General features: G+C 38.7%; 2 protein-coding genes across 4 annotated transcripts in view; both read left to right on the top strand.

Moving 5' to 3' along the window:
• Nucleotides 1-7,143, top strand: part of ANKRD17 (ankyrin repeat domain 17) — a gene marked incomplete at its 5' end in the record, with an annotated part of 86,997 nt that extends 79,854 nt beyond the window's left edge. Inside the window, 4 exons of the mRNA XM_080796380.1 lie at nt 3,344-3,592; nt 4,262-4,440; nt 4,801-4,965; nt 5,654-7,143. Coding sequence (XP_080652506.1) covers nt 3,344-3,592; nt 4,262-4,440; nt 4,801-4,965; nt 5,654-5,713 — 653 coding nt within the window. The 3' untranslated portion in view covers nt 5,714-7,143. The remainder of the gene's footprint in view (nt 1-3,343; nt 3,593-4,261; nt 4,441-4,800; nt 4,966-5,653) is intronic.
• A 5,182-nt stretch (nt 7,144-12,325) lies between these two features.
• COX18 (cytochrome c oxidase assembly factor COX18) lies at nt 12,326-24,324 on the top strand. Of its 3 annotated transcripts, none has more exons than XM_080797145.1 (6): nt 12,326-12,812; nt 13,979-14,079; nt 16,103-16,266; nt 17,986-18,110; nt 20,242-20,349; nt 23,043-23,549. In XM_080797145.1, the coding sequence occupies exons 1-6, from the start codon at nt 12,471-12,473 to the stop codon at nt 23,214-23,216; spliced, it is 1,014 nt and encodes a 337-aa protein (XP_080653271.1). In that variant the 5' UTR covers nt 12,326-12,470; the 3' UTR covers nt 23,217-23,549. The 3 variants fall into 3 exon arrangements, with proteins under 3 accessions (XP_080653271.1, XP_080653272.1, XP_080653273.1); XM_080797146.1 differs by having other exon boundaries at nt 12,332-12,812; nt 17,989-18,110; nt 23,043-24,324; XM_080797147.1 differs by lacking the exon at nt 17,986-18,110 and having other exon boundaries at nt 12,332-12,812.
• Nucleotides 24,325-25,291: the final 967 nt, after the last annotated feature.

Genomic DNA, 25,291 nt, shown 5'->3' with positions numbered 1-25,291 from the left:
TAGCCTGAAATGGATTATTCTTCAGTCAGACACCTGTCATTAGTCCAGTAAGCTTGCAGGGAAGAAGCAGAAAACTGTCTCCTGATAAAAGTATGGTTGTAAAGAGGGCAAATCTCTTAAATGGGGCTTGTCTTTAGGCAGGCCTAGCTATTCCATTCATTTAAACAGAATATAGAGGGTGTTTTGCTTTACTTTGCTTTTGCTTTTTGGAAGGATTCAGGAAAGGGAAGAGAAACTAGATCTAACACTGACCAATAGGGTAGGTTCCCAGCGATGAGTCTAGGAGAGGTAGAATTCATTTGTCTGTCCTATCTGTCCATCCTTCCTGCCAGCTTGCCAACTTTGACTTTGTCTCGGCATTAGTTGTTCTGGGTTGATTCTTCTCAGGTTTGTAAATGTGTCCTTTCAATATACAGTTTAAAAAACAAAACACTGGGGCACATGAGTTGCTCATTCATTAAGCATCTGCCTTTAGCTCACTCAGGTCATGATCCCAGGGTGCTGGGATCGAGTTCTGCATCAAGCTCCCCGCTCAGCAGGAAGCCTGCTTCTCCCTCTCCCACTCTGCCTGCTCGGGTTACCTCTCTCACTGCCTCTCTCTGTGTCAAATAAATGTAAATAAAATCTTTTTAAAGATACCAAAACTTTATTTATCTCTTGTGTTCCTTATACGTTCTGGAATATTCTTTCATTTCTACTGCTTTCCTGAATTTTTTCATTGTTTCCAGTTTTACTAATTCTGAATTATGCTGTTCTTTCCTATGTTTTCCTTTCATTTCTTTTAGCTCACATTGGAATTTTAGAGTATAGCTTTCTTTCTGATACACCTTTGGAATATTAGAATACAGCTTTCTTCTTGGCATGCTTTTATTATCTGTAAGATGTTCTGGGTCCATATCTCTTAGTTCATATAATAGCTTTGTATGGAATTTGATTGCATTTCTATTTTGTTTTACAATTTTAAATTAAATGAACTTTCCTGAATTTTTAGAAAGGATAAGTGGATCAGTTATCTTCTCTAGCTTAAAGGCTCTAGAATTTCGTCTTTTAGACACGTATGCAAAAATATGGCCTTAATACTTTATTAAATCTAGCTTTGTTATCCTTACCCTCCCACCACCCTCACTCTTGACTGGATCTTTTGTCTGCTTTGCTTCTATTGTCCCTTTCCTGCTCAACTTGGAATATGTTCCCAGAAGTTTCTTAGTAGTGTGAAGCTTTATCGTGGAATGAGGCTTCAGCAGATATTTTTGAGAGTTCATAGGGTCACAATTGGTCCAGCTTCTTCAGACCTTTTTGTTAATTCCTTGCAGTTACCATGCGTAGGCAGAACTCTCCTGGCTTCACCTGCTCTTCTCAGATTGGCCTGCTCTCTGCTTTTCTTTGAGTACCTTTGACTGTTTTGTTCTCCTATTCTGTTCTTAGGTCTGGAGAACTGCTGCTTTCCACACAGATGTTGATACCACAGAGGTCTTGTAGCCTTCAGTGATTTGTCCCCATTTACTCATATCTTTTGATTCGTTTGGATATATTTTTTTAAGATTTTGTTTATTTATTTGACAGACAGTGAGAGGGAATACAAGCAGGGGGAGTGGGAACAAGCAAGGGTAGTGGGAGAGGGAGAAGCAGGCTTCCCACTCAGCATGGAGCCCGATGCGGGGCTTGGGTCTCCATCCCAGGACCCTGGGGTCATGACCTGAGCTGAGGGCAGATGCTTAACCACTGAGCCCCCCAGGTGCCCCTATTTTGTTAGTTTTATTATAGATTTTATCTAGAGGTGTTTGGCTTTGCTAACTTGGTAGCTTGTTTTTATGGAAAGATTTTGGAAGAATCAAAACTTGTGCTGCTACACCTCCATCTTAGAATTCCTTCTTATACCAGTGCAGTTTTAAGGTGAATTTAGAAATGGGTATAATTATTCAAAGACACATATGGCTTTTCTATTTTCTTACGATTCATTAAAATTAATACTGTTAAGAATGCTAGTGGATCCATAACCACAGATGATATATTTTAATTTTTCATTAGAGACTAACAGTTTTCTTGGTTTACTTGTGCAGATAAGCTCGTAAGCTTCATGTTTTTGTTCCCCGATAATATCTATATCCTATTAATAAATTACAATTTATAAAGTATTTTCACATCCTTTTTTTTTTTTAAGTTAATAATATTACTACAATTCATTGAGACTAATACTTCTGAATTCTTCTCTTTCAAATTCCCTGAAAAGTACCTTGGGAAGTAGAGGCACTATGCTTTTGTGTATGTATACCCATGTACAGATAGATAGGTTGACTGATTTTGCAAATTTATTAACTACCTGAATCCCTTTGGAGGAATACATACACACACACACACACACACACACACACACACACAACTTATATGAAAAAAATGATTAAAAATGGAAAACTATTCTTGACTATCCCTAGGGCATCTAGGGCATACAGTCCGGCAGTTATGAGTAAATTGTAAATAAGCAGGTATCTCTTTTGACTTTCAAGCTTCAGGCTCCACCATGTACACCCTATTTTAAACTTAAATGTGCTTGATATTTAAATTTTTCACAAGAAATACAATTTGGGTTGTTCTTGTTTTTTCTTCTCTCTAGTGCATGAAGAAATTGAATCACTACAGAATACTCCCAAATATTAAGAACCTGCCTTGTTTTGATATATAAAGCTTAAATTGTCATTTTAAAAAGGTTGTTCGTGGAATACCCATGTGATACAGGATACAGTAAAACAAATTGGGCAATGAGGGATAGCCCTATATTGGTATTTTATCAGCATATTAAGTTTTTGTGAAGTTCTGATTTAAAGAAACTTTTTCTCAAGTTAGATTTTCCAAATTTGTTGCCTACCTGAATCCCTTTGTTTTCATCATAGCATACCAAGGGCCGTGTGTTCTCAAGGAATACAGTTTGGAAATTGCCAATACAGGCATGATTTTCCTCCACCTCTGTTTTGTTGTTATTTAGCCTTTTAAATTTAAAGATTGTCTTCTCATTGTTGTGGTTGTTTATTTTACTCAGTATCAAGCATTTATTTAAATATTAATTAACTTAATGGGTTATATTACCTCTGTATTCAGACATCTTCACATTCTATCACATAACTAAATGGAATCAAATTAAAAATTTGTGAATCAAATTAAAAAATGACTGCAAAGTCATGGAACTTAACCAAATTTTAATATGCATAATTTTTAAACATTATTCTCATATTTCATTTTTTCTCAGAGAACACATATATAAGGTATCTTCAGAATGTAAGATTTGGTTTTACAAAATGACACCCTCTATAGATGACATGTATACTATTTCAAAATATCTTTTCTCTAGATTCTCCTGCACAGTCAGTATCCTCTGGAGTTCGTGCACCTTCGCCTGCCCCATCATCAGTACCTTTAGGGTCAGAAAAGCCCAGCAATGTCTCTCAGGACAGAAAAGTTCCAGTCCCTATTGGGACTGAACGTTCTGCACGTATCAGGCAAACTGGAACTTCAGCTCCATCTGTTATTGGGAGTAATTTATCCACATCAGTAGGGCATAGTGGCATCTGGTCCTTTGAAGGGATTGGTGGCAATCAAGGTAAGACATGCTATTCTGCCTGCCAGAAATTAAGTTTTAAATTTACGGATTTAACTAAAATATTGTAAGTAATATTTAACGTTAACAGTCATTCTTAAAAGATCTGTATTCATATCTCTTGGTTTTCAGTTTTAAGAGTTCAGGCCATCTTTTTGTTATCATGTTAGCTCTCATTGAATTTAATTTAAATTTAAATTTACGGATTTAACTAAAATATTGTAAGTAATATTTAACGTTAACAGTCATTCTTAAAAGATCTGTATTCATATCTCTTGGTTTTCAATTTTAAGAGTTCAGGCCATTTTTTTGTTATCATGTTAGCTCTCATTGAATTTAATGCAAGCATACTCCTCTCTTCATTTCATCATGTTAAGAAAATGCTAATATTTCCTTTTGGACTCTAGCTTTTATCTTAACTTGGCTTTTTTCTTTTGTAACACAAAGTATTTAGACAATTGTTATTATGAGATTATTGTTGTTATTAGGCTGTTGTATCACTACCTACACACATGGAAATACTGCAGTAAATATTTAAAAGTAAGTCATTATTCTGAAAGAATGCACAATTCAATGTGGAAAATTCTAGATAGAAATAGAGTAAATGTTTTATCTTGCTGTCTTTGGTTTTAAAGATCAGCTATCGTTTTTTATCTTTTTGTTTTCCCTCAGACAAAGTAGACTGGTGTAACCCTGGTATGGGAAATCCTATGATTCATAGGCCAATGTCCGATCCAGGAGTGTTTTCACAGCATCAAGCAATGGAGCGAGAGAGTACAGGAATTGTAACTCCTTCTGGTACATTCCATCAGCATGTTCCTGCAGGATACATGGACTTTCCTAAAGTTGGGGTAATGGTGACTTAAATAAGCACTGTCATATTTCTAAGTGTTTTTCTTATTATTAGCTTTGTTTTACTTCCAAGTGGATAAGTGTTTATGAAATGATGTGCAGGCGTCAGCCTCTAATTATAGGTCAAAATCTGGCTAGAGAAATGTTTTTGACCAAATATTTTGGCTATCGTAGGCTTATGTATAGTCTAATGCTAGAAGAAATCATATAGTGGAAAATAATTTTTAGATTACTTCGATAACATACTTTTTCAAAATAAAATGAAGTCTCATTTTAAGGCCATGGATTTTATTTGGGAAAGTAAGCAGTGACTTGAAGATATGACTATGTGCATAATTTTTGTTTTCTCTTTTTTTAAGGGTATGCCTTTCTCTGTGTATGGGAATGCAATGATTCCTCCAGTAGCACCTATTCCTGATGGTGCTGGAGGACCCATATTTAATGGCCCTCATGCTGCAGACCCCTCTTGGAACTCCCTGATAAAGATGGTTTCAAGCTCCACAGAAAATAATGGCCCTCAAACGGTAAGGCTGATCATTCAGGGAACATTTCTTTAGTGTTTATGAGATGCCAAGACAAATAGGATACAGGTAAATCGTGCTAGTGAGGGAGTATGGTGATTATGGGTAGTTGAGGGAACTTTAATACAGCAAGAAGATATGAAAAATGGTACCGACTGTAGTGATTGGAGCTAAAATTATAAAAGGCATTATATATTTCATTGGGTAGCAGATGGTAAGTAAACGATTTTAAATTACAAAGTGTTGTAACTTTATACTTCAGAATTTACTAGTAGTATGAAAAGGACCATCTAGAGGTTATTTATCATTATATGTATTATAAGTGTCAGGACAGCGCATAATTATAACTAAAAATTCACAGAAATGATTAGTGATTAGTATATTTTAGCTTATGTTGGTGTATGCTTAATATCTTTCACCCATTTTCCTTCTTTAGTCATCAGTCTGTATGCATTCAGGTAATGGTTTTTAAAAAATGACAATAAATCAGATCTTGTTTGAGAAATAGGAGAGGCAGGAAAACAAATAAAAGTGGCTCTTCATTGTTTTCGAGTATATTGCAAAGTAAATGAGATTTAGCTGTTTTAGCTCATAGATATTAAGAGCACTTCCTTAATTTTTGAGTTTTGTTTTTAATCAAATATGTGTTAAATATGTAATACTTAATAAAACGCATGTTCTACATTCATAGGTGTGGACTGGACCCTGGGCACCTCACATGAACAGTGTGCATATGAACCAGCTTGGCTGATGAGGATCAGCTTGTTAGCCTGCAGATTCCTTTTCATTCAGAGGAAATCACAAGTGGCCGAAAAAAATTTATGCTCCCAAATCATTCTACTGATGTGCTTGACTGAAGTGTGTAGGCTTTTTGCAGAAGAAGTTACTAACTGACCTATTTTCTGTGAACATTTGTGACTGCCCATTCCCCACCAACATCCGTTTTACCTTAGTTAGCATTTTTCTTATCGTTTTTCTTTTTTTCTTTCCCTCTTCCCCTTTGGACATAACTTTCTGTTGAAGCTGTTCTTTGGCTGGTTGGTTTTAGTACTGTAAACTGCTTCTGAGCAAACACGGAAATTTAGCAAAATTATGTAAACTTGATCCTGAAGTTTTAGAATGGCAAATAAATGTACAATTGTTTACATAACAGAAAAGGCTAAGCAGAAAGTAAATTTCAATATGTCAGTATAGAGGCTCTACTTTATGTAGACTTAAATTAATGTGAGATATGTACCTTCATATTCAGAAATCTGGATGTTTCCTTCATACATTAAACTATTAATAAGCATAACTTTTCTGCTTGTGTAATTTAAGTATAAAGTAAAACAATGGGCATTATCAGTGGATGTTTCCTGTTTAAAATACCCATCTTGCTCTCTTCTGAGTTTATTTGCAGCAGAGCACATACAGAAGAAATTTATTACCTTCCCATGTCATGTTATTACCTTGCCACACTTTTAAAACCAATACACTCTTCTCTCTTCACTCTTCTCTTCTTACCTTTACCACTAATACCAGTAAAATTCTCTTGCTGATCATGAAATAATTTTTTATAAAGATTTTTATTGTAATGGCTGCTACAGAGAAGCGGAGCACCTTCATCATCACCTGTGGTTCTTCTAACCATAAGATGTTTAGTCTTTCTGAGAATTTAAAAAGCCACACTGGTTCCCAGTCAGCGTATACAAGCTCTTACTATACTGTTTATTATTAAATAATTCAATGTACTATTTTATATTGGATAATATCAGTTCTTAACATTGACTTTCCAGTCATCAAGAATCAACATAAAAATTCCAATTTTCAGTAATTTAGTGGAAAGTATCTTTTTTTCCTCCCCCAATTTTAAAGGCTTCTTATTCTCTACACATATATATTGTCAGTGAAAGGGATCAATAGCTAACTTGGGACAAGTAATAAAGGAAATTTTGTATTTGTCATTAGGACAATTTATGGTATATATGAATATACAGAATACAAAATAATGTCTTCATTTAACCTATTTATGTAAGATGCAGGGCCACACTAAACTACTCAGTGGGATTTATCTATTCCATTCACTTGAAACAATAAACAATAACATATCCAAGAGGAATATGTGTCCTACCCTGTCTCATATGGAAAAATAAATTATATGGTTGAAATATAAAAGAAAGTAAGCATAAATGCGAAGTAATGAATGCACCAGTCTGTTTTTTTTTAATTAAACAAATTCTACAATAGTGAAATTTGAACTCAGATAAATCACCAAAGTTGACAATATTAATATGGTTCCTTGGCTGTAAAGTAAGTGAAATTTCTTTACTCTGATAGCCTGAATAAAGAGTAAAATGATTTTTCAAACATACTTAGAAGTTTGTAAACAACACATTTATATCTTTTAATTTAGGAGGTGGTCTTAAAATATATAAATTTGTTTTGGTACGACCAAATTTAAGGAAAAAGCTAAATGATAGCCTACAAACATAGCTATGCAATAAAATTATAGCACTTTACTAAGAAAGGTGTGTAATGCTATTTAACAGTATTTTATATATGACTTTTGCCACTATCATATAATTTCTTGCTTAGTTTTTTCCTGTGTTAATTATAATTAAAATAATCCTGTTAGATAATAGATACCCCACCCAGTATTTATTACAACACGTGAACTGTGTTGATTCACAAAATTGAATTTGTTAAGTTGGGGCTGTCTTAGTAAGAAAGAACCTATATTTTCTTGACTTTAAACCTATGGGATGGGGCGATATAGACTGCATGCTCCATATTTAGTTTTGGAGCTCAGTCTTGTTGAGTACAACACCATGATTTTTGAAGTCTGTATTAGGAACATTTTTCAAATATTTTTTTTTTATATTTCAGATGTAATGCAGTGCATTTTTACTTGAAAAGTAGTTTAAAAAAAAACACCATTGTCTTTTGAGATTACACAGGTCTTTTTTTACCTCCTTTTTGAAAGTATATGGTATGTGTAATTGTAGACTACATAATGTATTTCTTTCAGTCTTTTATTTTTGTTTTCTTAGAGAGTGTGTGCCCATGAGCTGGGACTAGTGAGTGGGAGGAGGGGTTGGCAAAGGGATATGAAGAGAATTTTAAGCAGACTCCACATCCAGCACGGAGCCTGACATGGGGCTTGATCTCACAACCCTGAGATCATGACCTAAGCCTGACAATTACCCGACTGAGCCATCCAGGTACCCCTTTTTTTCATTCTTTTAACAAGTGACTTAACTGTTGAAAATAATATTTGGGTTAGCTCCCACCTTAAATGGCAAAAATAATATCCCAATTGTGTAATCTTTTTAATACCAACCATTTTATTTTAGAGATGATTTCCTTTATCAGAACCAACAGAATCCCCATTTCATGAGTTTTCAACAGGTATCAACATACTCAACAAAAATTGTAGTATTCACGTGAAAGATACTTCCCCCTTCTGTTTACTATTACTGTAAAAATAAGTTGTTAGTAATTGAAAATTAATTTCTTGTTAAATTACTATACTTACTGTCATTTTTCTTCTCAGGAACAAAGTGGAGGGGGGTATAGTTAACTGACAGATCCTGTCTTGTTCTTCACGAAAATATTATTCCATCTTTATTTTGACGCAAATGACCTAAGTACACATTTCATGAAAATTATTTTGCACACTATGATAGTCACTTTTTAAATAAACAATACAAAGTGATACACTAAAGAGGGAAACTCAAAATCCCAAAACCTCTTCGGAGCCTCTGTTTTATTTCCTCTATTTTTTGAGTTTTTCAGAATCACTCATTCCTGCATATCTGGCATTACGGAACTTTTGCAATAGTATAATGCAAACTTTTGGAAAGCAGAGTATACTCTGCTTTCCACTGTTTTGACGTATCAAAGATTTGCTAGGAATGCTCTACTTTCAGATAGCCGGGAAACCTCTATACATTCCACTGATAAATGCTCACTTCAAGTCACAACACTCAGTTAACTAGTGCTAATTCCAGATGATGAATTTAGAATGTGAGCTTCATTAATGCTTTAATATGACTTACTATGTTACATACCTTGATTGCAAAAATTCTATCACTTGTATTTTGGGTAAGCGAGTGAAAAGTATGCAACCATGACCTGACATAAATAAGAATTCCTTTGTGCTATGATAGTTGGAGTACACGACTAAGATGTATTTAAGAGGTTTCATATTAGACTTCTTTTTTTTTTTTTAAGATTTTATTTATTTATTTGGCAGACAGAGACCACAAGTAGGCAGAGAGAAAGTGAGAGAGAGGAGGAAGCAGGCTTCCTGGTGAGCAGAGAGCCTGCTGCGGGGGCTCTATCCCAGGACTCTGGGATTATGACCTGAGCCGAAGGCAGAGGCTTCAACCCACTGCCACCCAGGCGCCACTAGACTTCTATCTTTAAATGCATTCACACTTTTGAAAGGTAAAATCAGTTTTGCATGCTAAGTAAGAAGTATGCTAAGAAAGATGAGAGGGGCGCCCGGGTGGCTCAGTGGGTTACAGCAGGGCTCCGTGCTTGGGCTCCGTGCTCAGTGGGAAGTCTGCTTGAGGATTCTTTCCTTCTCTCTTTGCTCCTCCTTCCCACTCATATTCTCTCTCTCTCTCTCTCTCTAGTAAATGAATAAGTCTTTTAAAAATATTTTTAGGGGCGCCTGGTTGGCTCAGAGGGTTAAGCCTCTGCCTTCGGCTCAGGTCCTGATGTCAGGGTCCTGGGATTGAGCCCCGCATCAGACTCTCTGCACAGCAGGGAGCCTGCTTCCCTCTCTCTCTCTGCCTGCCTCTCTGCCTACTTGTGATCTCTCTCTGTCAAATAAATAAATAAATAAACCTTTAAAATTACACTCCTTTCCATTTGATAGTAAAGACAGTACGTGCTGCTTTAAAAAAAAAAATATTTTTCAATAGAAAGGAAAAGCTAATTTTACATTAACTTTGGTTTTTAAAAGCAATGCATTAAATGAGTAGGAAAGAAATTCAACCTAAATCGAATTCTGAGAGGTCACTTTAACAATTACTCATGAAAATTACCTTTTATAAGTTCTTTAGCCAAGCATTTTAGAGGGCATATTTGGGAAATGAGAAATTTAAATGTACATTTATATAGTTTATATGTGTAAATAGTCTGTACTCCCAATTTTGAATTTTTGAGCCCAGTCTGTTCAGCACTGATGGGTAAGAATTTCAGAAACTGCAGAAAAAAATGAAACTATCTATTTTTGAGGCGCTTAAAGTTAAAAAAAAATTTAGTTGTGTGACATAGTAAAGACAAGAATGGCTAATTATAAATGCTGAACTTTAAACAAATGTTCTAGTGTGCTGCACAAGTTCATTTGCAGTGTTAGATTTGACAAGATACAGTTGGTTTGTTCAATGTTTGTATGGTCTCATCGTCCTGTACTCTGCAACTCAAGAATTTTGGATAATCAGTACATATACATTAGCGCTAACACTCCCTTTGTATTGAGCTATATAACTGACAAATACTTCCCCCGGCATTCTTTACCAAGTAGATAAGTTCTGATCATCCCTATTACATGAATTTAGAAATGTATGTTAATAAATATGAAATTAGCAGAAGTTAAATATAAATTTTGTTTAGGTCACAGTATTGAAACTCAAGCAATGAAACACTTTAGAATGAGAATATGTGACTCTGGAAAAGGTGAAACTTAATCAGCTCTGTTTCTCCTGGATATTAAATGGTTAGAATTTCAAGGCTTAACTGCGACTGTGGAAGGACCAATTTCCAATGACGTCAGTTCTCTGGGCGGAGAGAAATGCAGCACCATAGAATTTGCTCCTTTACTTCCACAATCTTTAGGCGAAGATATTTCCATTTAAAATTTGTTCCCACATTGAACGAGTAGTCACTACCTACCAGTTGCTTCTTTTTTTATTTTTTGCTTGTTTTTTAAAAATAATTTTTATAAAGATTTTTATTTATTTATTTGACAGAGAGAGATCACAAGTAGGCAGAGAGGCAGGCAGAGAGAGAGGGAAGCAGGCTCCCTGCTGTGCAGAGAGCCCGATGCGGGGCTCAATCCCAGGACCCTGACATCAGGACCTGAGCCGAAGGCAGAGGCTTAACCCTCTGAGCCAACCAGGCGCCCCTAAAAATATTTTTAAAAGACTTATTCATTTACTAGAGAGAGAGAGAGAGAGAGAATATGAGTGGGAAGGAGGAGCAAAGAGAGAAGGAAAGAATCCTCAAGCAGACTTCCCACTGAGCACGGAGCCCAAGCGGGGCCTCCGTTGGAGGACCTCCACCTGATCCTCTGTGAGCCACAGAGGCGCTGGGGTTGCTTTTTTAAAACTTAAATGGATAGGGAGATAGATTGGTACCTTTTTTCTCTTAAAAAGGGAACATCTCTGTATAGCATAAATTGGAATTTGTGTGTTTAAACGCATTTCAAAATTCGTGTAGGTGCATAATTAAATAAGAACCATAGTTGCAACTTAACATTACCCAACATTTGTCGGAGGCTTGTTTTAACCAGCATTTTATTACGCACAACACAATTTGGGCTGTAGGCTTAGGGGTGACCCTTATGTGATTAAACTCTTACTCCATTCCAGTTTGTATACTGTTGCCAGGAACACAAAAGTCCAAACTAGTCCGTATAGTTGAGGCGTATTCTTTTTAACTCGAAGACGGTTAATGTTACTGTTCAGGCTCTTGAACCTTTATATAAGATACATGTAAGCTCTAGGGAAGACCTCATCTCCCTGCCAGTGATAACGCCTCGAGGAAGGAAAGGAAGGAGATGGTATGGTATCCTTGAGTTTTGCTACTTATAATGGAAGATAAAAACTGACACTCGGTTTGCAGTTGGGTTTGAAAATGTTAACTGAACAGATGAACCAGTTAAATCTTTATACCACATACTGAACTATGACCAGATGCTCGTTAAAACTCAGGTCCGCCAGAAGCGCACGCCTCTCTCCAGCCTGCAGTTCCGCGACGTGCTGACTCTCCCGCCGTATAATCCATCTCGTCTCTCGCAGAAGCAATGAGGCTGCACGTAAAGAGGTGGCGGGGCTACCCTCTAGGTCACGAAAACCACCTACCAAATTTAATCCACTACAAAGCAAACGACTGGTTTTAAGTGAAAAGGACCGCAAACGCACGAGCTGAAGACCGATTTAAGAGGCAAGGGCTTCTAGCGACCGCCCAGTCGGGCCCGAGGCAGCAAGCCCCGCCCCTAGCTCTGCAACTCGGTCCGGCCTCTGCGGAGCTCCAAGCCGGCAGCGGGAAAGTTTTGCGTCTGCGCAGTAAGGCCCGCCCAGTGCCGCGTGGAAAAGGCGGGGCCTGCCTGCCAATGCGTCATCTCGAGGGCGACGCAAGACGTCACTGCCTTGACCGGGAAGGTCAATCGTGCCTGAGGGAGGGCGCGCGCCCATTTTCCGCCCGGGGTTGCCGGCGCGTGCGCTTGCCTTCCCAGGCTGCCCGCGCTCCGACGCAATTCTCGGAGGCCGGTGTTTTGGCTCAGCCCGGGCGCAGTCATGCTGTTCCGGCTGGGCCGTAGGTGGCTGCGGCCGCTGTCCGTACTGCAGCTGGGGGCCCGGGACCCGCCGCTGGTGCCAACCTCAGCGGGCGGCATTAAACACTCTGCTCCGCCGGTGTGGGCGGTGGCATCCGTCTCTGCAGTTGACTCTGGCGGCCCTGGCAGCTGGTACGAGGCCCTGGCCACGTCGGCGCCGGTGCAGGGCACGGAGGAGTTGCTGCTCGGCGTGCACTCCGCCACAGGTCTGCCCTGGTGGGCCTGCATCGGTCTCACCACGGCTGCCCTCCGCGGCGCAGTCACGCTACCCCTGGCCGCCTACCAACACTACATCCTGGCCAAGGTGAGGGGCACCTGCACCCTGCGCAACCGCTTGGGCGGTGAGGGGTGCTGTGTGTCTGCCGGGGGCTTAAAATCCCCGGGTGCTTCTGGAGTTGCTTAGTGAAAATGATCGTGACCCCTTTTTTTGCTAAGAAATTTAGCATTGGGTATGTGAGTTAAGAGATGTTTGGTGACACATGTACCTGTCATTTCGTTTACCCTACTGGGTCTGTGCTCAAAGCCCTAGTGGTTACTAAGCTTGCTGTTGGAGAATGAGACGAACAAAGGAAGCGGTAGCAGAATTGTATGGAGAAACCTGTAAAATTGCCGTCTTAAAGATCCTAACAGCCTGTATGTCGGCAGCATCTTTTGTCCCGAGGATTCCGATTCATCTTTCTTATTAGAAAAAACTGCTAAGCCAGCCGTTTGCAAACTTGGTATCCTTATTCAGGCTGTACCACCTACAACTCTGGTTAGTCGCAGCCACTTGGGCTTCAGGGCTTCTCTCTCTCCTGTGGAATCAGGATAGTAATAGCTTCGTGGTCTACTTCACCATGTTATGAAATCAAGTCAGATAATGTGGTTTAAAGTGCTCTGAAAGCAAAGTATTATTCAAATGTAAGACTTCAAGAATAATGGTTTTCATGTTTTCAGATTATTATTGGGGATGGGGGTGGAACCCATGAGCAAAGGGAATCATCAGCACCATTAAGGCAGTGAGGTACTGTACAGAAAGAATTAACACAGAGCAGAAATAAATGCAAACTTTTTGTGACTGTGGCTGTTACAGAGTATTTTAAAGACTTAATTGACGACTTTTTTTTTTTTCAGTTATCGTTACTCAGAAGTCTAGGGATGAAACATTAAAGTATAGGGTTCAGTTCTTATCTAATCCTTATAATAACTCTGAGGTAGGTGCTGTTAAACATTTTATATATGAGGAAACAGTTTTAGAGCTTAAGCAACTTGCCCAGGATCACATAGCTCAGAGTATAAGCTGGAATTTGAATTTGGTTGTAACTGAAGATGCCTTAAGCAAATTTGACACCTTATCCTTAGACTTAAATTTTCTTGAGATTATCAGTAAACCACATTTTTCAGTGAGAAGAATAGAGAGTAAAGTTCTGAGTAGTTATGAATAAAGATCCTTTATGTGCTCATAACAAATTCTACTTTTTCTTTAGCTAGGTGGAAAATTTACAGCCAGAAATAAAAAACATTGCAAGGCATCTTAACCAAGAAGTTGCGGTTCGTGCAAATCAGTTGAGGTGGTCCAAAAGAGTTGCCAGGTAAGCGAATTCTATGAATATAGACCATATATATATGTGTGTGTGTGTGTGTGTGTTTGCATATATACGTGTATATATATATACACTCTGCGTAAGTGATTATATTAATTCTAGTTTTGGGTGTTCTGTAGCTTTAGCAGCAAAGTAGTCCTTTCACTCCTTAATATCTTAAGAACTTTGTGTGGTATGAGTTTTGTGTAGTGAAAGCAAGAAATGGAGAAACAGAACAAGTTCCTTCATGAGGAGCTCCAGCCTCCTAAAGAAGACCTGTAATCAAATAATGATTAAATTAAGTGCTATAAAAAGGGTTATGTACAAGGAGTTCAGTCATAGTGGAAAGTCAGGGAAGGCTTCATGGATGGAGATACTGTGCTAGTCTGTTGGGATTTCAGTCAGCAAATGATACAGATTATTTACACACTTGACCATTTTGGAAAGAATGATATAGCAGCCCACCAAAAGGGGGAGGTAGAAAGTGTGAATGCTCTGGTAGAAGAAATCAGATAGCCAAGGTGCTGTCTATCCGCTGTGGTTACCCTGTGTAGTTGTCTGCCTGGGCTCTTAGAAAGCCCTTAGAAGGTGCTTAACTGCATGCTGCAGTCCTGTGCCTATAGTCATCCACTGGGAACTTGTAAGTCCTGCTTCTGTCAGCCCAAGTTAGTATTTAGTCAAATTATAATCCTTACTAGGCTGTGACTAAGTGTTCACCAGTTCACAGCAATGAGAAAAATAAGGGTTTTATATTATATATATATGTAATGTATATATGGTTATCTGTATATTTTTACCTATACGTGTATAAATTTGCCAGCTCTCTTCAGTGTGAAATCGCTTCTCTATTTGGTGTTAGATCTGACTTTTAAAAAAATCATGATGGTAGCTTAATATCTTTACTTGGTAAAAAATAGAAAGTTGGCAAACTTAACAGTTTTGAAGTTTTACTGACCAGCGAAATCTAAGAGTGATAACTCCAGGCCAAAAGAACAGATTAGGAAGCTGCTCATCTGAATTATAAATGCAGCCTAGGCAAGACTGGTACCTTGTTTATGCAGCATTGGCAGGATGATTGTCCAGACACATCTTTGCACATATAGATGACTGTCTGGGAGGACACATCCGAGAGTTTCTTGCATTTTCAATGGAACTGAGTCTTGAAGGCTAAAATAGAGTTTGTCAGGTGGACTGTCCACGCAGATGACTTAATGACTTCCAAAACGTGCTGATGTAGAAATTTGATTTATTGGATAGCCTATGCATGTAGGCACCAGAATATGCAGGTGTCTGTAGAAGAGTAGCAAGAGGTAAAGTTGGAAGAGTAGGCAGAGTCTAGATTATAAAGCCTGGAATGTCCGTGTACTGTCTTATTGCAGTAATACACTATAATTCTAGTGTATTGGCTTCAGGCCCCTTGGATGTCTGCATTGTATAAAACATGCTACAGGAGATTGAGAGATTAAGACCCAACACTTGATCTTCAAGGAGACTGTAGAAAGTGGGATTTAAAAACAGGAATAACGAATAAGGTTAACAGAGAAACAGATTTAAAAAATCTTCATAAGAGAGTTGGCTGAAGAATGGAAACCATTTTGATAGGTCAAGAGCATATATATTACAAAATCACATTGCTACAAAGGTATATTCAGGGATCGAGTAATTGAGCTTGGCTGGAGTGGAGGGATTTGAGTTAAATGTGCTTTCACCTTTAGAATTTGTGATACAGACTGGTCATACCATGCTAGTAGTAAAATTTCACTTGTTAAAACCTAATTGGCCAAAGACCACCAGAGCCAAAGCTTATAATTTGATGATGTCAAATTTATCAAAGTGTTATGTAATTTATGTACATTGCTAGAGAATTTTCATTAAAAGGCTTTTTTGCCTCTTGTTAGGCAATCCCTTAGTATCGTGTATGACCACTGAAAATCCCACACAAAATTTTAGCTATTAACTATGACATGGGTGTGTTTGTGCTGTGGGCATGATACTTTCTCCTTTCCCTTTTTCCCCTCTTCTCTCAAACTAGGCTCACTTATCTAAAGAATATGCGGAGGCTTGTTTCAGAACTGTATGTTCGGGATAACTGCCACCCGTTCAAAGCCACTGTATTGGTCTGGATTCAGTTTCCAATGTGGATCTTCATGTCTGTTGCTCTCCGGAATTTTAGCACAGGGGCCACACATTCAGAAGGTAGTTATTATAGAAGTCTGTTTCCCCCAAATAAGTGCTCTAACGTTGTCTTTGTAGTCTAAAGGAGAAAAAAGGGGGGAAAAAAATCCCTGTGCTTTTCATAATTAGAGTATTTTTACCATCTTTCTTACAAGGGTATAGATTTAAAAATATTAAATGTAAGCAAACTAGCCATGTTGAGAAAACGTGAATCTAGGAGGGACAACAGTAATACAGTTGACCCTTGAACAACACAGATTTGAATCGGGCAGGTCCACTTACAGATACATTTTTTACAGTCCTGCACTGTAAATATATTTTCTTTTCATCATGAATTTTTTTTTTTTTTTTAATTAGAGAGCAGGGAATGGGGGCAGAGGGAGAGGGAGAATCTTTTTTTTTTTTTTAAAGATTTTATTTATTTATTTGACAGAGAGATCACAAGTAGGCAGAGAGTCAGGCAGAGAGAGAGGGGGAAGCGGGCTCCCCACTAAGCAGAGAGCCCGATGCGGGGCTCGATCCCAGGACCCTGAGATCATGACCTGAGCCGAAGGCAGCGGCTTAATCCACTGAGCCACCCAGGCGCCCCGGGAGAGAGAATCTTAAGCAGACTCCCCAGTGAGCACAGAGCCCCACACAGGGCTGGATCTCACAACCCTGAGATCATGACCTGAGCTGAAATCGAGAGCCGAATACTTAACCGACTGAGCCTCCCAGGTGCTTCTCATTATGATTTTCTTAATAACATTTTCTTTTCTTTAATTTTATTGTAAGAATACAGTATATGATATTTAAAGCATATAAATGCTATTGTTAAGGCTTCCAGACAACAATAGGCTTTCTGTAGTTCTTGGAGAGTCAAAAGTTATACACAGATTTTTTTTTTTTTTTTTTTACAATTTTATTTTTAAGTAATCTTGCACCCAGTGTGGGGCTCAGACTCACAATCCTGAGATCGAGAGTCACCTGCTCTGCCACTGAGCCAGCCATGCGCCCCATACATAGAGTTTTAGCTGCTCGGAGGGCCGGCACCAGGGTGGGCACCCTTAAGCCCTGAATTGTTTAATGGTCAACTATAGTTCTTCACGGAAGTCCTAATAAAATTAGTGTTATAATTCCATGATTCAGTTTCCTGGCCAAGAATTTTTTCCATTTGTAAAATTAAGGGACCAGAAAAGCATTAACAGTTATAAATGTAAACATTTATTAAGAAACTATAAACTAGGGGCACCTGGGTGGCTCAGTCGTTAAGTATCTGCCTTCAGCTCAGGTCATGATCCCAGGGTCCTGGAATCAAGCCCCACATCGGGCTTCCTGCTCAGCGGGAAACCTGTTTCTTCCTCTCCCACTCCCTGCTTGTGTTCCCTCTCTCGCTGTCTCTCTCTCCATCAAATAAATAAATAAAATCTGTAAAAACAAACAAACAAACAAAAAACTATAAACTAAAGCATTGCCTAAAGGCATTTGTAACCAGAAAACACCTGAACAGACTTGAAAGTAGCCTATAGACAATTATATAAATATAAGTTAGAAAAGAGTACTGCTATGTATCTTTTTGCTCCTACAGCTGTTTGCTACAGAGAGCTGCTGCTTTCTCAGTGCAGGAAGGACTAATTTATGTTGTGGAATAAAAGTGAATGAAACCAATGCAAGTCTTTAGTATGAAGGATATCTTATTTGAATTAGACTACTTATGTGTTGTATATTTCCTTCTATGTTTTATTTATAAAACTGTCTTAGCAGGTTTTTCTGTTCAGGAACAGTTAGCTACTGAGGGAATCCTGTGGTTTCCTGATCTCACTGCACTGGATTCTACTTGGATTCTGCCTATTTCCGTTGGTATCATCAATTTATTAATAGTGGAGGTCAGTGGTTTTAAATGAGATTTGTGTGCCATTTAAATTATTGGGATTTTTGATGCTGTCCCAAGATCAAATGTAAATGTTTGAGTTGGTAGTGGTATTCTGGCTCTGAACTAGAATTGAGAGGCCTTGGTTTCTGGTCATAGATCAGCCATCGGCAAGTCTTAGGCCAGTTCCTTAACCTCTCTGGGGGCAGAATGCTCATAATTGAAATGGAAGAGCTGAGTTAGAACACTTCTAAAGTCTCTTTACAATTATATGAATCTAATACACACACTTTTTTGATTTGTTTTTGGTAAAGACAGTAATTAAAATGGTTAATCAGTATGGTTTTATTCTCACAGTAGATTGGTATTTTGTGTATATGTTTAAAATGTAAATTTGCAAGTAGGAAACATAGTGTCTGATTGTGTTCTTTTTTTTTTTTTTAGCTGTATGACTGTAGAGAAGTCAATACTTCTTTATGTGATGGAATAGAAAAACACATACATATAAAATATGATCTGTCAACTATGTCTTACCATTATCCCGTGCTGTGTTACTCAGCAGTTTAGTGGAAGCAAACCTATACTTGTATAAGGACCTGTTCTTAATGGAGTAGAACATAGACTCTTTGAACTCTATGAAACCTTAGAAATGATCCCTAGAACTTTGTCTCAAAGATCCATCACTGGTCTCTGTTTGGGAAATCGAATACACCCTTATTTTTTTTTTTTTTAAGATTTTTTTTTTTTTTTTTAGAGAGAAAGCACCAGCGGTGGTGGGGGGGTGGGTGGGTGGCAGAGGGAGAAGGAGAAGCAGACTCCCTACTGAGCAGGGAGCCATATATGGGGCTCAGTCCCAGAACCCTGAGACCATGATCTGAGCCGAAGACGGACTCTAACTGTCTGAGACACCTAGGTGCCCCAAACCTCTTATTTTTTTTTTTCAAATGAGAAGAATAAAGATGATACTCTAATGTTTTGGGCTAGGATTTCTTGAGGAAAGACTCCATGTGTAGTCCAAGTATGTTTCCCTAGGGTCACCTAGCACAATTGAATGTGGTTGGTACTTAGTGAATATTTATTAGAATGAAGAAAATGATAAACACAAGGTCACAGTGAATTAATGTTAGTCCTCAAGTCTTTCCTTTTACCAGCTAACAACCCAGTGTACAAAGGTTTAAAAAAACTTATTCTTGGGACGCCTGAGTGGCTTAGTCCGTTAAGCATCTGCCTTTGGGGGGAAGGGGTGGGAGCAAAAAAAGGAAAGCATCTGCCTTTGGCTCAGGTCCTGGGATCCAGTCCCGCACCAGGCTCCTTGCTCAGCGGGTGGTCTGCTTCTCCCTCTGCCTGCCACTCCCCCTACTTATGTGAGTGCTCACTCTCTCTTTGATAAACAAGTAAATAAAATCTTAAAAAAACCCAAACAACTTATTCTTACATAATATACATCGTGTGTCAGGCACTATTGTAAACAGTTTACATGAATTAACTCATTTAATTAGAATAATTCTGTGATACAGGTACTAATATTATCCCCATTTTAAGGTGGAGGAAAACGAGGCACAGAAGCCTTAAGTAACTTATACAAAGTCCTATAACCGTTAAATGTAGAGCTGCCATGCAAATCTAGGTAGTTTGGATCTGGAGTCTGTGCTCATAATCATTTCATTGTTCTGTCTCTTAAATAAGTTATTTATGAGTCATAACTGCTTTTCCTAGCCTGGTTCTAACCTTTATTCTGTACAGCCAGATCACAAACCTTTGAGATACCTATTGTGATCCTTCTTTATGCCAGGCACTGTGTTTAAATACTAAAACAAGGGTAGCGATTCATACATAGCACCTATCTTGAAAGGACTTTCCGTCTTACAAATTTTCATAAACACTGATTTGTAAAAATTATGCTATGATACTGTTTAATATAGCTGAATTTTCTTTATTGTTATTGATTAAAGCTCCCTTTAATCTGCCTAATTATTAAGTTTTCCAGAAACATAGATGGTCGGCTATATACATTTATCAGTGTTTTAATTTTTTTTGCTTCTATTAAGATATAGGTGGAGACCAGGCAAAAATCAAATTGTATTTTAAAGCTTGTCTGATTTAATATGCTTAATAATCGTTGTGTATATTTATATTCTCCCTCTCAGATTTTTGCTCTGCAAAAAATAGGAATGTCTCGTTTTCAGACATACGTTACGTACTTCGTTCGTGCCGTATCGTTGTTGATGATTCCAGTTGCCGCGACGGTACCTTCGGTGAGTAAGCAGCCACACTGTGTGTAGCATGTGCTCAGTCCTCTCTGTACTTAACGTAGACTGGCTAGGACTCCGTGTCTTCTTTTGAGCTGCCTTTGACTGCTAAATCCCTTCCTGGTTTCCGAGTTTCTGTAGTAATTCATATTACCAAGTGGCACTTGGTATTTCTTGGGATTAGATAATCTTCCTTTGTGTGAATATGAGTTAACTCTCATCTCCTTTTTCTTTCTTCCTTTCTTTTTTTCATCTTGCACAGCACTGTAAACATAGTATTTGTTCTGTTTGGTTAGTTGAAATATTGAATTCCTTCTCTCTGCATAGACCGGGCCAAGGAATTTAGCTCTTAAAAAAGAAACAAAACTTTGTGCCAAGTCCGTACGGGTTCGAATGTAATCTTGTTTAACCTCATAACAATTCAGTGAGGTAGGTACACCTGCCCCCATTTGTATGTCATTACACTTTGATAGAATTAGAAAAAAAAATACTGAGGTTTGCAGTTATTTCATATTTTTAGCCTTTTGCTTATTTCCGAATGATACTTAGTGCAAAGAAGGCAAAAGCTGTCTTAGGTATTATATCTGTCTTTTCTCAGGGCCAGCACATAGACCATGAAGTAGAATTCATTCACTGGGGACAGTTAGTGCTCTGTCAGCATATATCAAAGTACTTCATTGTCTTGGGAATCTGAAACAGTGCATTTTCAGCATCAAAAATATATTTTTAAAGCTGTCCCTTGGATGTAATACTACCACTAATCCTGTGTAAAATAAGTAAGTTTCCACATTTCTGAAATAGACCTTGTAATGTCTGTGAGAACTAATAAAATAGCATCAAGTGCTTATTATACTACTTTCCATGTAACAGTAACATTGCTGTAAAATACCCTGTGAATAAAGAACAGTACAGCCTCACTGCATTTCTGGGGAGAAATAATACCAGTGGTGACTGAGGAAACTGTCTGAGCAAATAAAATAGGAGCAGTGAATTTTCAGTGAGGGATTGGGTTTAAAGTGAGTAACAGATCTCAAAAGCAATGTCTGAAATACCTCAAAGTTTATTCCCCCAAATATAGGAAATTCAGAGTTTGGCAGTTTAGTGTAGAACTCATGTAGCAGCTCCGTGAAGACGTGAGGAACCAGACTGCTTCTTTCATTAGGCCCCTCCATCCACAGCCTGTCATTTCTGTCCTTAAGGCCACAGCGTGGTCATGACGGCCGCTGGAGCTCTTCTTGCAGGAATGGTAAAAGGGTGCTTCAAGTGCCTTTAGCCCCTTTACGGAGCCTTGCCAGATGTCACACCAAACACTTGTGCTCACATCCTAGTTATTTGCGGCACACCCGGTTGCAGAAGATACTGGGAATTAGTCTTTTTTTTTTTGGATGGCCGTATACCAGCTTAAAATGAGAATTTTATTACTAAGGAAGAAGAAGGATTCTTAGTAGGCAGTTTGTAGTTTACCGTAGTTGGTTTCAGAGTCCTTTTTGCGTACGGGATAAGTCAGATGGTGATGATGATGATGGCTGACACTCATTCAGTATTGACTTTGTGTCAGGCACCATTTTAAAATGTTTACATGTAATAGCTCATTTAATTCATCCAGTGGGCACTGAAGTAGGTGCTATTACAATCTCCACTTTAGTGTTGAGGAAACTGAGACACAGAGAGGGTAAGAAGCTCCTTCAAGGTCACTCATCCATTACATGATACTTAATATCACGTAAGTATCTCAGGCACATCTAGGCGGTTTGCCTCCTGCCTGTAACTGGTAGCTAATCTGCTTTGAGGCTGTGGTACCTTCTGCCCCGAAAAACTTGCTTTGGAACAAATGCAGGTGTTTAATACGGGCTACCTACTGTTCGGACCTGTCTGTGTGAGTTACCTCCCTTTTTCCTCACAGCAGCCTTCTGGGGCGGGGATAGTTCAGTCCCCATTTTATAGATGAGGAGACTGAAGCAGAAGGAAGATGACTTCCCTGCGGTCAAATGAACGGAATTCCCGTTCAGGCAGTTCAGCTCCAGGACCTGGACTCAACCACCACAGGCTCCTGCCTCGGGGCCTGATCACATTCTGATGCCAGAGAAAAGTTGGCAACGGATGTAGGTGTGGGAGGATTTTGAGAGGCTCCAGAACGTAGTCAGTAACCGAAATAAATCACTGTGAATGGAAGTACGAAAGAAAGTGGAAGATAATGTCGAGACTGTCTGTCTCTGAGAAAGGCAAAGGTAATGCCTTCCCGACTAAGAAACCGACTCCCGGGAAGTTCTGGGGTGATAGATCACTGTGTGGAGGAAAATGGGGTCTAGGGAGCCTAAATGGCTGTGCCCCCGGTGCCCTACCTCCAGTATAGCAGCCTGTCAGGACTCTTGGTATGGGAAAAGGGTGCTTTCTTGCCAAAGAGGAGAGGGGAGATCTCTCTCGAGCCTCTGCCCGAGAGCTGCTGTCTGTCGTCCGCTTTCCTATTGTGAAGAGCTCTCCTGTTGCTTTCTTTTCACTTTTTCGCCCTTTCAGCCTTCTTTCTTACCTATCAGAATCATCACAGGTATCAGGTAGCTGCCACAGGTCTCGTGCCATCCTGGCCCACTGCTGCTTCCCCACATTGTCATTTTCTCCTGTACCGCCTGCCAGTGTCTGGACGACGGTACCCTTGGAGAGTTGAGAGGTGCTGACATTCACGCGCTTTCTTCTCTTTCTAGTCGATCGTGCTGTACTGGCTCTGCTCCAGCCTCATGGGCCTTTCACAGAACTTGTTGCTGCGCTCTCCCAGGTTTCGTCGCCTTTGCCGGATACCGTTGACCAAGTCAGATTCAGACACCCCTTATAAGGACCTCTTTGCTGCCTTTTACGCCAAGTTCATTTCAAGAAAATGACGTGCTTTCCATTAATTTTGAAACAATTGCAAGTCTCACTATCACAATATATTTACGTTTACAAATTCAGATGTGATTTAATTTGTCTTTATTTAAAACCGTGAATTGTGTGAAGTACTGTGGGTTACGATATAATCCAAATATATTTGACAATACTGAAAACCCTTTAAATGCTAGAAATGTATGTTCAGTTGTATCCTAAAAATATAAAAGTAGAATCAAAGTACCTTATAAAATTATACCTTCCTAGAGGGGCCAGAACTTTGGAAGACAGGATTAGATACTGAATGATGTCCGATTACACTGACTAATCTCGTCCATTAAAGCTTTTATAAAGAGAACACAGTGAGGTGATTCTTGAAATTTCGGAGGTGTGGAGGATCATAGACCCATTTGTTCATCTGCTAAGGCTATGGTTTTCTTTTCAGAAAAATCCTGGGACTCAGAACATGAGGCCTTCATTGATGAGCCTCTCTTCCCCCGCCCTGAGGCTTTCTGGTAATTCCTGGTTGAGAAATTTTACTCTTACTCTAATGGAACACACAATGATGATGAGTTAGGGTGTGACTTCTAAAACAAATGGACTTGAGATTCATGCAGTAGAGTTGTCGTTACAAGAAAGTACCTAGTATGGTAGGTGATGTTGCCTTTCAACCCTGCTCTCAAAGAATGTAAGAAGGGTACATTCCTTTTTCTATATCTTAAGAATGAGTGGACTAGAGTGTAGCACTAAGTACTGCTAGAGCCCAAAGTAGAAAATCTTAAATGTTAAGTTTGTTTAGTCAAAGGAAGAAAACCTGAAGGACAGCCATCTGTCATGGAGGTGATTTTATAAACTTCTTTATTTGGAGGGTTTGAGAATTCTAATGGGCTTAGGCTATGGTAGATGGAAAAATTAATAGATAATATAAATTGTGGATCCAGTTTTTTGCTTGTTTGATCTGAAAGGATAATAAAATTAACTGCAGTTGGGATATTTATGAATAAATTTGACAGGCATCTGAAAAGATTATAAATTACAAGTTGTCATTGAGTTGGAATATGAGCCTCATTTTGAGAGGCCCTGTATCCCATCTCATGTTTAACAATAAAGCAAAAACTAAAGCGGAATTAATCTGTCATTTTTAATGTTTTAAAGTCATTTAATAATGTCTGTTAAATCTTAGGTATTTTAGTTGTCACCTCACCGAAAATTTAGAGTTGGCAGTTGGGACCTGGTTCTCTTTTCCTGACTTCCCAGTCCTAGTCGTGACTGCCCTATTGAGGTAACTGTCTTTCTAATTACAGTGCAGGCATTGAAACCTACCTACCGCCAATCCTTATGATTTGCAGACTTTGTATTTGCCGGTTTGCCTACACACTGAAATTTATGCTTAAGCCCCAAATCAATACAGTGCTTTTGATGTTATTCTTGGACAAACATAGAGCGGCAAAAAACTTGAGTCATTCAAAGTGCATGTTCCCAGATAGGTCAAACAGGGCAACACCGGGTCTTCTTGTTTCAGGTCTCAGACTGTATAATAACCAAGTGTCCTTTTCATGGTCTAGTGCCGTGTTTTTTCTCATTCTTGTGCTTTTTGTTGGTGATTTCACTGTTTAAAATGGCCTCCAACAGTTGTCATCTGAAGTGCTGTCTAGTTTTCCTAGGCACAAGAATCCTGTGATGTTCCTTAAGGACAAAGTAATACCTACATTAAATGAACTTCATTCAGGCGTGAATTACAATGCTGTTGGCCATGAGTTTACCATTAGTGAATCAACAATATTTTATATTGATGAGTTGTTGAAAATTTGACAAGAGGCTCATAGGAATGTAACCCTGTAAATTATCTGGGAGCAGTGGTTTAGTGTTGATGAATTCAGTGTTTGTGGTAATTTTACAGAACATAACTACCTCAGATAACAAGAATTGACCTTTTGGAACATGTACAATCAGGGAAGCAGAGGCAGAAATGTCTGTGCTGGTTGTATTATAGCAAAAAGAGGAAAGGGAATTTGAGAAAAGTTTTGGCTATGTCTGGAACGAGTTGAGTCTCGCCATGTGTATCATTGGGTACTGATTCATATATTTCTCT

Source organism: Martes martes (assembly GCF_963455335.1).
Source record: "Martes martes genome assembly, chromosome: 2".
Lineage (NCBI taxonomy): Eukaryota > Metazoa > Chordata > Mammalia > Carnivora > Mustelidae > Martes > Martes martes.
The sequence above is the reverse complement of the archived record's forward strand: the minus strand, read 5'-3'. Positions and strand labels throughout refer to the sequence as shown.